The following is a 13568-nucleotide window of genomic DNA, read 5'->3' on the forward strand; positions in this document are numbered from 1 at the left end:
ACTATTTCTTTAGTCGCAGGGGCAATCAGCTGCCGCGCTTCGGTCATATGGGTGGGGCCTCTCCTGCTTTCTTCTCAAGTTGTACCCAACTATAGCACAACTGATGGTGGTGTGCTCCTAACTACCATCAGTTGCATTTCACTCCTCGAAGAGGCAGGACATGCATTGAGTGAGCTCCTGAGCAGCACTTTGCAATGTGGTTTAAATCCCCTTGGATCTGGGACCTGAAATAGGTGCAGTGTAATGCCTATAGCATTTCTCTCACATTTACCGCTATATTGCCATTGAATTTTGTTCCCCATATTTCGCAGGCTTTCATAAGAGCCTGAAGAAATGAGCCACATAGAAGATGACACCATGGAAACAACTTCGTTGGGTGTTTCTGGGTGCATTCTACAACTTTTACAATCAAACTTATGCCCTCAAATTGATATTTAAAATTTTCTGTAGTTGAACTTAGATAATTGGCCATGTAATTACACTTCAAAAAATAGTCTTAGTAACTCAAGTCAACCTCAAACAGTATGTGGTTGGTATCATTTGTTTAGAATGTGTCACTTTCTTCTAAAGCTTTTTAAGTTAGGCAAAACACTGGGTATAATCATTGGTGCACATAGCAGCTCAAGTCAAGCAGCATAGCGCTTTATTAGAGCCCAGAGCTTTGGGACATCCTCCCATACATTTTGTTACTGTTTATTACAGAAGAATGCAGGAATAAAATGCTTCAGATTCTTGGTACTTAATTTTCCAAATACCTTCCGCAATAATTTGCAGAAAACACTTCATTTGCCTAATAAAACAGCGTACATAGGTTTCATATGGTCGTGGTGCAGTACACTAAGAACAGCCATGCCACACCTAACAAATGGTGTGTATAGTACGTGATCTTGCTTAGGAATATGGGAGAATACACCAGTCTTTTCTTCATGTTCCTATTTCTTTTATCTTTCATGAATTTGCAGCCAAACAAATGTTCACAAATTTTACTGCACCCATGTTACAAGATTGATAAAGTCTTTAAACAAAGAAGCAACAGAAAAGGAAGTGTTCTTCACAGTGTTGACTAGCCATGTAAGGAAATGAGCATTGCGATGTGGTCTAGTTGGTGGTCCATGTTGTCAGAGCAAGGTATAGTGCAAGAAGAATCACGAGGACATTAGAAAACATGAGGGCACCTTGTATGCACATTCAATGTATCTTCTGGTGTCCTCATTTAAAAGTTATTTAAAATATATACATTTTTCTTGCACAACAGCTCGCTTCCGAGTTGTAAGGTGATCGTCAAATGATTGTTCAAGACTACAGACACTGGACCACAGTTAAGATGCCACTGCCGATGCAGCTCACACACTAGGGGTAGCACTGATGAACATGCAAGCATGAGGCAACTCACCGTTTCACTCAGCTTGCACAATGCACAGGGAAATTGCCCTAGCCATTCTCAACAGCATTTACCTTCGGAGGGATGGCTTTAGTAAAATATAGAAGGCATGGCAGCAAAAGGAGAAGTTGCACAGCTACAGCAGTGAACCAGTGTGTTGTCAGATGAGCGGCATTAGCAGAATATATGTTCAGTGGCAATGAGATGTATGGTTGCACAGCCAGAAAATTAAGTGCACTGGCAAAGGTAAATTTTGCAGAAAAGTGTCGTTTGAAATCTTGGCAGACAATTACCAGCAGAGCTGGGTAACAAAAAAGGAGGGGCAGATGTGCACAAATGCTGTTGCTACAGGTGGCTCTGTGGTGCCAAGAAACTACACATTTTTTTCTTATAATGTGCTTTTATTTCAACCACTTTGCCACGCAGGCTTCATATGATTCAAGTGTAGCATGCCATATACAAAAGAACAGTTGCCACGTCTACAATTTTGCAAGAATGCTAACTGTTTCATGTTGCAGCATGTCACTAACAAGGTGTGTTGCATGGAGTGCTGTACCCCAGGATGTATTGATTCCATGTGCCCCATGGCCATAGTTGTGAACCACCTTCAAGACAGATAAAAAGAAGTACAGCTTGAAATGAGTGCACCATTGACCATAACGAAGCTAATAAGCTAAAGCAATGTGAACCATTGGACTAGTTGGTGTTACATAATTTTGAATGTTCCAGCATGAAAAGGGACATTCAGCACCTTTTTCTCTTCATTTGTGAGCATGCCACATTTCATGTTGTAACATTCAAGCTTAAGTTCTCATGTGAACACCTTTTTCAGCACTGTATATTTGGTACATAAATCTCTGCCATTCCACCATATATCATCTTGTACAAAAAAAAAAAAAGAAAAAAAAAAAAAGAAGAAGAAAGCATGCAGATCCTGTGGACTGTGGGAATCAGTACGTCAAGAATTTTTGGGTCCCAAACTCACACTAAACTTTTCATTATTCATTGCTTTACAAGTGCAAATAAAATTGTTTCGAAGTGCTAGACGTCGTGAGTAAAGAGTGGCAATGGTGAGAATTATGAAACATTTTTACCCTGCGAGTCTTCAATAGGTGTTCATGAGTAGAGATGATTTATAAAAGCACTTTTAGACACGTTTGTGCATTTCTAAGTGTCAATGCACCCTTCAATCGTCCCAAAGCACTAGCTGCCTTGAGTGGAGTGGTAAAGCTATTAAGCATACATTAAAAGCTTGCGCCTGTGGCTGAATGGTTAGACTATCACGCTATTATGCCTAGGGACCCTAGTTCAAGTCCACTTTCAGATGCACATTTTCTTTTTAATGCGAACTTCGGGCACTCCGTCCGTCTGTCCATCCATCTGTGCTCCTGTGCTGACAGGGCTGGCAGCATCTAAAAACTTAAACCACAGGGTATATGTTTGTGTTTCCAGCGTGGTCGCGGCACCGTCGTCATTCGAGCTCTGTCACCCGACTCTCACCTCTGATTCTTGTGTACTACCTGCGTCGAGCCAGGCGAAGTATTCTGCGACGACCACTTTCGGCGATACAATCGCCTTGGCCACGCCATCGGCGCACACAGTTTAGCTGCTTGAGCACCACATCATCTGATTTTACGCAACCAGTGAATCAACGGCGATACTATCGCCGAGACGACACTGTCGCCAAAAGTGATCGTCGCAGAACACGTCCCCAGGTGGCACACTTAAGAAGATCCGAGTATGTTGGTTGTGGAACAAAGGATGGTGGTTGCCTCCTTATGAACACCGATTCAAAAGCAAGTTTCCCACATCGTGCACACCAAATGGCTCCCTACGCCCGCAAAGAAGCTCTTGGAAAGCAGCTAGGCAAGCCCACATTCTTTCCGACCCTCAGCATGTCTGAGCTCCACAATGAGCACCTGCTTGAAGTCATCGAGAGAATCAAAGAGCAGTCAAGGCACACCGTGCAGGGTCGATGGCAGAACCAGCTACCACTGAGCCTACTTGGAAAGAACCTGACCGACCCATTACAAAGCCTGGGGAGGTAGGCAAAGAAATGTTCTTTTTAAAAGGTGCAGTAAACTGATCTGTGGTGATAAGTTTCCATGTTAGACCTTTTTTATTAAGGCTTCACCCAGTTTGCAGTATTTTTGCCTGTGTCTGAATTTAACATTTTTCACACCAACTTGGGTGGTGGTGATAACTTTATTGAAAGGGGGAAGGGTAAAGGGGGACGTGGCTGAGGGATTGGGCTCAAGTAAGGCCCTGGGCCTGCTTGGCCTTCTCCACCCAGGCCACCAGTTCAAGCTGTCGGTCGACGTCCCCGGAACTGAGCCAGGCTGTCCAGTCAGTCTCGCTGCTGACGGGGGGATGAGAAAACGGGAGCGAGGTGCATTCCCACATTATGTGTGTGAGTGTTCCTGTTTCTGAACAGAGCCTACATTGGTCGCTTTCCTTGCCCCCTGTGATTTTGTTAATGTACTTTGGGTGTGGGTATGTGTTTGTCTGAAGTCGCCGAAACGCGACCACTTGCGTTTTATCGAGTTGCTTGGCCGGTGGTGGGAGCGCGCGACGCCTCAAGCAATACCTGTGGGCTATTTCATGATAAGTCTCGCAGGGTTCCTCGTGTCTCTCCTCCTCATTCACGCCGTCCGCACCGGCGGACAAGGCTCGGCGCGTGAGATCTCGAGCCAAACTGTGAGCCGACACGTTGCCGGGCACAGCCGCGTGAGTGGGGGTCCACATGAGGGTTTTCAAGCCGCTTAGGGGGCATCATGTGAGGACATGGTACGCATGTTTGGAAATTCTACCGCGGACGAAATTGCCGACGGCCTGCGTGCTGTCGCTGATGACGGTATTCGCTTCCGCATGCATGGCCATGGCAATCGCAGTTTCCTCCGCTTCCACCACTCAGCCAGCCATGATTGTTGTGTATTCTATCAATCCTCTGTTGTGATCCGCTACTACCGCGGTCATGAGGTCGCCGCGAGGGTGTTTGGCTGCGTCTGTGTAGACCACTCCGTCTTGCGAGCCATAGCGTTGCCAAATGGCTTTTCTATGGGCCTGCCAACGGCCCTGATGGAACTCGGGGTCCCTGTTGCGGGGTAGAGGTGGGGCATAAATATGCCCCCTGACCTTTCGCGGAATCGTCATGTACTCTGTAACCTCCGGGATAGCCTCGAAACTGAGCTTCCGGAGGACTGTGCGGCCAGCTTGGGTAACCAACTTAGGTAACTGGATACATGCCACTATGCATGTGTGTCTATAATTCAGACATGTTCCACGTGCGAGCTTTACGGCGGCATTGCTAGAAGGTGCCCCATGTCCAGAGGAAAGCGCAAGAGAGGAGCCTGGCTGCAGTGCACGCCTCGTACATGATGCGTTTTGGTGGTGGTAATACGGTGTGTCGCTACATTGCTTGAATGCGAATCGCATTAATGTCGACAGTCATCCTGAGATGGTTCCTGCCGGAATTATTAGTGTCAGTAAAAAAATTATTTTTAATGTGCCATCTTTATTAATAGCATGACCTAATTAAAAAAAATTATTGGATAGATTTCAAATATGCACAGAAGAACCTTGCTGATATTCTGGCCATTTGTATGTTTTCCAGGGTATTACCAGGGTCCTTCCATACTTTCCATCTGGTCACGGAACTTCCCCAACAATTTCACATAGGCACAGAAGATGGTACCAGAGGCGCTGGTGTGAGTAGAAGGGGAGGCTTCTATGTTGAATTCCAATGGAGGAGTCGGAGTGGCCGACGGACTCCGCAAGCGAGCACTTGACTCTGGCGTAGAGCAACGCCTCCAAATCTGCGAGTGGAACACAACCTGCACTGCCAGAGCAAGGCGGAAGCGGAACTTCTATCGCCGAGTTACCCAGGATACCTTGCGTGTTGTCATTTCTTTCCACTGTTTGCTCCCAGCACCGCCGCACCAGTTACTTGTCTCTTCAGCGCCATTCACCTGTTGTTTTTTTAAAAGTGCGGAATGGATATCTCGCCAAGCGTGCAGCAGCTTTTGCTTCTTCGCGAGTCGTGACCGGTAGCGCCTTCCAGCAAACAAATGTGGTAAAGGAAATACGTCACGCAGAGTTCCGGTCCACTCCGCCGATTTTGGCGGAGCATCTTTTTCTGCTCCACGGAGTGACTCCCGCTCTGAATCCACTACTCTCTCATTGGAACACCTTACTTCCGCCCTCACTCTGTCATTGGAACAAACTTGCTCCGAAACGAGCAGAAGAACTTGTTCCGACTCCGCCATTGGAATTCAACACTAGTCTCGCATAGAGCACTCGGGGGCCACAATTGATATGAGGTAGTGCGTGGAATCTGGAAAGGACTAATGGTGCCAGTGCTAATGTTCATAAATGCCATCCTATGCTTAAAATCGAACATCTTGTTGGGGTTGGAAGTTAACCAAACATTGGTAGGCCGGTTGGCTTTGAATGGTAAAACCACAAATGAAGCAGTGTAGGGCAACATGGGTTGGCATTCTTTTGTAGTTAGAGAAGCGCTGAGCTAAATTAGTTTCTTCTGAAGAAAGACCCAGGAGCACGGATCAAAATAAATGTGCGCCTTAAAGTGCACGAGTATCTGTACCTGAAAAGCATGGACACAGAACGGAAGAAGAGGTCAAGAAAGTTGGCAATAATTGAATGTAAATAGACAACCAGGAGTCATCAAAAAGAAACTGAGACAAATGGATACAAAAAAGACCACGGAGATTTACAAGAATGGGAAGAAAGAAACTAGAAGGGAAAATATATGCTAACACAAAGAGCATGCCTTGCTATTTGAGGCTTGAGCTGGTTGCCTAAAGATAAAAACATACCAGAGCAAATATTCGCAACGGGATGAGGAATGTGTATGCTGCAGCAAAAATCCGGAGACCGCTCGGCACATCCTAACAAAATGCAAGGGGGATTTACCCAGTGAGAGCCATAGGTAATGTACAGGTCAGTCCACTGTTACAGTCCACTGTTACAGCGCCATGTACGGTATGCGCCGTATGTGGCGCTGCATGGATCATGATCTGTATACCTTTCACCTTTCAGATGTACACCTTTCAGAAGCACTTGGACTTAAAGTGGATGGAAGCATCAACCGGTCAGCAGTTGCGATAAGGAAGGAACGTTTAGAGTATTTCATTTCATTTATTTCATCCTTAAAGGCCCGAGGGCATTACATAAGGAGGGGCTACAATTCTTGTAGAATAATGCATAATAGAAATACAAATTTGTGGGAAAAGAGCAGAGAAGAGATTGATAGGTCTGGACCTGTTACAGGCATAGGTAATGGTACAAGGTAGATGAAGTTTTGAGGAAGAGAATAAAAATTAAGGAAATGCATACAAAAATGCTAGAACGAAAAACGTGTATAGCATACCTGATTAACTCAAGCAGGCTGGGTGATGATTTGTCACCACCCCATTTCAAAGCGGATGCCAATCAATCATCATCGTCATCATCACCCAGGGGAGGGGGGGACAATCTACCATGCTGCATGGCCAGGCGGAGCGATCAAGCAAATCTTTCACAAGGAAACATGCCTCTCCCATATTTATTTCAGCATGTTTGCAGAATGAACATGCAACGGGAGCTTTTTGACTATTTTGTCAAAAAGCTCCCGTTGTGTGCGATGCATTTGTGCTTAAATTATACACGTCACCATTGTATGACAGACGTGGCCCCCTCCCCCCTAGTAGCCTGCTTCGCACAGTTTCTTGTCAGCTGTCTCTATTTGCCCTTTGTCTAGTTTGGTAAGTTAGTTATATTTGGTTATCTGGTTCAGTAAGTTAGTTGATTAGCTGCTTTAGTTAATTTATATTTGCTTAGTTATAGTTAGGTAGGTTATTTTAGTGCATAGTAATTTTGTTGAGTTAGATAACTCTGGCTTGCTTTATTAGTTAGTGTAAATAATTATAGTTCTAGTTTGCTAGTTAGGTGATTGGTTCCGTTAATTTTTGTAAGTTACCTCATTTACTTAATTACTTAGTTATTGAATTTAGTTTGTTATTCTGATAGTTTAGAAATCACTTATTTGTTTAGTTCAGCCAAGTTAGTTATTTAGTTATATTTGGTTAGATAGCTTAGTTATTGTTTAGTCAAGTTATTAAAGAGTTTAGTTATTAAGTTGTAAGTTAGGTTAGTTATTTAAGTTTGATATTAGTGAGTTTATAGTTAAATGTTTAGCTAGTTAGTTATTACTTATGGAATTTATTTAGTTAATAAGTTTAGTCTTTTAATTAGTACACTTGGCATGGTTGGTCAGGTACCCTTGTAACTTGACTACAGAACATTAGGCATTTTCGCTACATGAAGCATGCTGTCACTACACGGAGAGATATGTACTGTGCAAAAACTGAAATGCGAATGGCTAAAAGCAACAATGCAAGCCTTTTACTTGTAATTACATAAAGTGCAATGTGAAATTCCTTTGTAGCTGGTTTCTAATGATGCAGTAGTCCAAAGTATACCTTTTGAATTATTAGGCTGCTGTTACATACGAGGTCTGCTAGAAAAGTATCCGGCCTTTGGCCAAAGAAAAGAAACTGGCATGACTGGAGCGTTGGAAACCTAATCGCCCTCAGAGTAGTCTCCTTGGGACTCCACACACTTCTCCCGGCGGTGCTGCCATTGTTGGAAGTGTTCCGAGAAGGCCTCTTTCGGAATGGAGTTGAGCTCAGCTGTCATTGCAGCCATAATGTCCTCTCTTGTCTGAAATCGCATTCCTTTCAATGGCCTCTTGATTTTGGGAAACAGCCAGAAGTCGCAGGGGGCCATATCAGGAGAGTAAGGAGACTTTTGAACTACAGAAGTCTGTTTTTTCGCCAAAAAAGTCTGAATCAAGTGCGAGGAATGTGCAGGAGCATTGTAGTGATGGATGCGCCAATTTCCTGTTGACCACAACTCCGGTCTCTTGTGCCGCACAGTATCACATAGTCGACGGAGGACATCCCTGTAGTACTCTTCGGTGATTGTTTGACCCTGTGGTGCGTACTTGTGGTGTACCACACCGCAGGAGTCAAAGAAAGAAGTCAGCATTACTTTGACGTTGCTGCGCACTTGGCAGGCCTTCTTTGGTTTTCGTGACGTGGAATGTTTCCACTGTGATGACTGGGATTTGGTTTCCAGGTCGTACCCGTTCACCCAAGACATGTCACCAGTGATTATGGTGTTCATGAAGTCGAGGTCACTGTTTGTGGAATCCAGCATGTCCTGTGAGACTTCAACACGAAGTTGCTTTTGCTCCACCGTGAGCAGCTTTGGAACGAATTTCGCCGCAACTCTCTTCATGACAAAATCTTCGGTCGTAATGGAATGTGCAGAAAAAGTGCTATTGCCCACCTCTTCCGCAATTTCTCGGAGAGTCACACGACAGTCCCGCATCACCACAGCGTTCACTTCGGCAATGACCTGGTCACTTCGGCATGTTGATGGCCGACCGGAGCGTGGCTCGCTCTCCACCGATGTGCGGCCGTCTTTAAACTGGTTGTACCACTCCTTAATCTGTGTGCTGCTCATAGCATTGTCACTGAAAGCCGCCTGAATCTTCCGAATAGTTTCCACTTGGCTGTTGCCCAGTTTCTGGCAAAATTTGATGCCGTAGCGCTGCTCCAGTCACTCCGCCATTTTCCTTGCAATAAAAAACCGCCGAGAGCACTGCACACTACCTCAAACACTGCATCCCAGCGACTGACGCTATCAGCAGGCGGGAAAAAATTCGCGCATGCGTGAGGTTGGCTCAAGGTTCAAGGTTGTTCAAGGTTGGCTCAAGGTTCAAGGTTGGCTTTCAATACAAATACAAGGTCGATTTTCAAATACGAATGAAAAGGAGATGCATACAGAAGTAAATATTTTCGAATATGAGCTATTTCTATCAACTGATAGCAAGCTCATCGGTATGAGGCTTGAACTTTGTCACAACTAAGATTCTCTCTCAGCAACTAGGATGTCAACCTCAACTGTCCTGACATACTCTCAGCCTGCACACAATAGCTCAGTGTTGAGTTTGACTGCTTTAAAGAGTTTATTTTGGTTTGGATGAGGGACAGCTGCATCTCGGCGTCAGCCAACACTTTGTTTTCTTGAGCTCAAGCTCCTTCAAAGGGGCGGCGGCACTCTTCCTATCGTGTTAATTCCTCAGTGCATCGGTCCTTTCTGTTCTCATCCTCCTTCCACCACGCATTCGCCCAATGGATCATTTGAAGCATCCTCTTGGTCAGTTGTACAGTCAACGTTCGATTTTTCGGACTCCCTAGGGGCTGCGAAAACATCCAAAAAATCGGGCAGCCCGAAAAAAATGAATGCATGTCTTTAAGGGCTCAAATTGCCACAGGCACGTCCGAAAAAGCTCTTAAGGCCTGCCAGTACACTTATTAGGCATATCGGTGCTTGTGCTGTGACAGGAGACGGGGGTGCACGCAAGTATAATTAATTAAGGAATACATACTGTGTCTTGTGACAATTGCCCCTTCCTATGCTTGTTATGCTTCACCGCGTAACATTTTTCTATTGAGGCGAAGCTAACTTTCGGAAACTGGCCTTGTGCAACGCGCTGTACTTTGCGAGCTTCGAAGCCAATCGCGAGGATTGGATGGATGGATGGGAGGTAGGATCGTTCCCTTTGAAACGTGGTGATGGCAGTTGCCACCATGCTCAGCTTTTTATTTTTGTTTAACTGTGTTGTAGGTTATTGAAATTCGCCATTTTCTTTAAATACTTCCTACACTTTTAACCTTATGTCACCTCTCTGCTTTTGAGCCACCAATCTTCCAATCGCTTTTTGCTAATTTCCACCACATATTTATTTACATGACTATTGTTATCTCTAAACCCTAGGGCCTCAGGAAGTGTGACTGTGCCTGCATCGACATCAGGCTGGATACCACCACAGTTTAGTATGAGGTGCTCTATTGTTTCTACAGATTTACCACACACAGTACCTGTGTCTTCTTCTTGGTTAAATTTCTTTTTATAGCTGCGCGTTCTAAGATCTCCTAACCTAGCTTCAAAGAGTAGGTCACTGCCTCTTGAGTTATCATAAAACGTTTCCTTCCTGGTCTGTTGTTTCCAGTATTGATATAGTTCAACATTATGCTTCTTTTCCACTGAATTTATCCAATTTTTACATTCCGCGTTTTTAACCTGTCGTTTCATGCTCTGTCTTTCTCCGTCCTCGTGTCTGGCATGCTTACTGCTTAGCTTCCTAGTCCTTTTCCACCATTGTGAGTCAATGCTTTTTCTGTATAGGTATTTAAATACCTTAGCTGCCTGCCCACCTGTTATCGTCCAATTTCCTCAGGCGTTTTTTGTATAAGATTTTACTCTGAGCTACCTGTGCTTCGAACGATGCCCAGTCCATATCCCCCTGTACTGCCTCGTTTGTGGTTTTCCCGTGGGCACCTAGTGCTAATCTTCCAACACCTCTCTGATTTACTTCTAGTCTCGACTGAACTTCTGCCCTTAAGCACAGGACCGCATCCCCGAAAGTAAGCCCCGGCACCATTATTCCTTTCCAAATACCTCTCAGTACTTCGAAATACCTGTTGCACCCCCACAATGCCCTATGTTTCATTATCCCGGCATCTCTTCGCCTTTTTGCTATGAGAGACTGTTCGTGCTTTTCCGTGTACATCAGCTGCCCTTTGTTTATCCATACCCCCGAGATATTTGTATTCAGCCACTTGGGGTATTTCATGACCTCGTATTGTAAGCTCCTGATCAGTTGTATCATTAAAAAACATCCCACTGGACTTAGCTGCGCTAAAACTGACACCTAGACTGTCTCCTTCGTCTCCACAATAAATACCCAGAGTTTGCAAATCTTCCTGGCTATCTGCTAACAGTACAATATTGTCCACATACATTAAACCCAGTAGTCATTGCTAAACAACCTTTCCGCCTAATCTGTACGACAGATTATACCCTAGATTGCTTCCTTGCAGCCTTCTTTCCATACTTATCATATAAAGCATGAACAGCAGCGGTGATAGAGGACAACCTTGCCTTAATCCTTTGTGTACCTCAACAGTTGTCGTACTCTTAATTTCTTCCCATGTTATTTTAACATTTTCTCAATATATTCCCTGTGGGAAATAAATTACCTCATGACCAATACCTTCATCTTTTAATATGTTCCACAGGAGTTCCCTGTTCACGTTGTCGTATACACCGCTTATGTCCAGGAAGGCTAAATACAGAGGTCTATTTTTCGCCTTAGCTATTTCTATGGACTGGGTAAGCACGAACAGGCTATCATCTAAGCGCCTACCACTTCTGAACCCGTTCTGAAGTTCTCCGAGTATTCTATTACTTTCTACCCATGGACTGCATTTTTAATTTCACACCCTGCATCGCCAGCCTATATATAACTGATGTTATCGTAATTGGTCGCAAGGATTTTATGTTCGTCTTATTCGTCTTTCCCTTTATAAATCAAATTCATTTTACTCTGTTTCCAGCTGTGCGGAATTTGCTTATTTGTTATGACTGCCTCCAATGCTTTTATCAGCGTTTCCTTGTTTCTTGGGCCAAGTTCATTAATTAACTTGATTGGAATTTTGTCTATCCCTGCGGACATGCATTTTGGAACATTTGCTGCCGCCTTTTTCCAGTTAAAATTATTCAGTTCTAAGTTGTTTTCTATTGTGCTATCCTGTGTTGCTCCCTCATTTGGGGCGATTACAAAGGCGGAGTCAGTGCCATTGCTGACCGTGGCGAATTTTTTCAATGAAAAACACAGCACCGCACAGCAAGAAGCTAGCGAAAGTAGAATCAGCTAAGCCTAACGTTGTGCGGTGGTGGCTACGACTGCCAGCAGATCGGCGTGCGAGAGCACCGGTACGAGGCGGCGAGACAATCGAAATGGCGGCGGTGGTGGCTTTGATGAATGCCATTTCAGACCTGCAGTCAGGGCAATATACATTGACTCTATGGAGTACGTGGTGGTGCCGCGAAGCCTCGCAAATTATCGGGCATGTCCGAAAAATCGGGCTTCTGGAAAATCGGTCGTTAACTAGTCTGGCAATACCTTGTGCCGATGACACAGTGTCAACGACGACTCGTTGCGATTCGTCTGTTACTGGAGCCAGCATTAACGTGACTTTCGTTCCCTTTCAATAAAATTACAGCTGATTTTCCCTGATGGAAGCACAAATTCCCTGAGGTTTCCCTGAGTATTTCCAGACTATTCATATTCCCTGAGAATTCCCTGTTTTCCCGGTTGTTAGACACCCTATTTTAGTAGGCGATAATCCGAACGCGCTGCCTTTCCCTGCTGCAGGTGGCACGATGTGGGCATTACGTTTCGCTTCTGCGGCATCCGGCATCGCCCACCAGCTCAATTTCATTTCGGCTTCCCGGTCGCCCTCTTAAAACACAACACGCAATAAAAAAAACAACAAAACGCGTCTCGGGCCTTCGGAGCACCACCAGCTCGATGCGTGTCTGCATCTCGTGCTGCAACGATCCGCGCGACGTTTCACATTAGTAGATGTCAACAATAGTTGAGTCTGTCACATTTTTTTAGTTATTCAGATCGTACGTTTTCCCGGTTAGCACGTTTTTCTCGCATTTTTTCTAAAACTTGTGACCAAGGTTCTACTGTATACATTAGATATCGCCCGTGAAACTACATACGTTTCACAGGTACACCCACGCACCGCTCGTTGTAACTGCTGTAGAAATACTTCTCCAGTGGGACTGACTGCACTACTGGATAGTGCAACATTTGCATAAACCTGTGCTTTAATTTTCTTACGAAAGCGCCTTTAAAATACCATACGGTCACCTAGTAGTGACGGTGAATAATACAGCGGCAAATGTGTGAATGATGAAACTAACTTTTATTGGGCGAACTTGTGCCCACAAGAGCAAGTTATACTCAAAGCACAGCAACAAAGGCGAACACGTTCGGTGACCGTCGAAATCTCATCTGCCGGTCAAACGTGTCAACTTTTATACATGGGTCATCGAAGGTTCCAGAGTGATCGCTGGTGCCCATGTGTCTTCCAGAAAATTCTACATAATTCGCGTCACACATGCAATCAGATTACACAAGCTTCGGTAACAACAGACAATGGGTAGAAACATTGATAACATTTGAGAAACTTCCGATACATGCCGGTGCGTCCTGCGTTGAGCGATAACATTTGTTAGTGAAAAAGCGGTCACCCGAAAAAGA

General features: G+C 44.7%; 1 protein-coding gene and 1 pseudogene across 7 annotated transcripts in view; both read right to left on the minus strand.

Annotated features, from left to right (window-relative positions):
• Positions 1-1767: 1767 nt before the first annotated feature.
• Positions 1768-13568, minus strand: part of LOC142588820 (D-aspartate oxidase-like) — a 50676-nt gene continuing 38875 nt past the window's right edge. For all 7 annotated transcript variants that reach the window (XM_075700677.1, XM_075700671.1, XM_075700645.1 and 4 more), the window contains one exon: positions 1768-1986. In XM_075700677.1, the coding sequence (XP_075556792.1) occupies positions 1861-1986 (126 nt within the window). In that variant the 3' untranslated portion in view covers positions 1768-1860. The remainder of the gene's footprint in view (positions 1987-13568) is intronic.
• LOC142588863 (histone-lysine N-methyltransferase SETMAR-like) lies at positions 7900-9016 on the minus strand (annotated as a pseudogene).

The sequence above is a fragment of the Dermacentor variabilis genome, chromosome 1 (assembly GCF_050947875.1).
Source record: "Dermacentor variabilis isolate Ectoservices chromosome 1, ASM5094787v1, whole genome shotgun sequence".
Lineage (NCBI taxonomy): Eukaryota > Metazoa > Arthropoda > Arachnida > Ixodida > Ixodidae > Dermacentor > Dermacentor variabilis.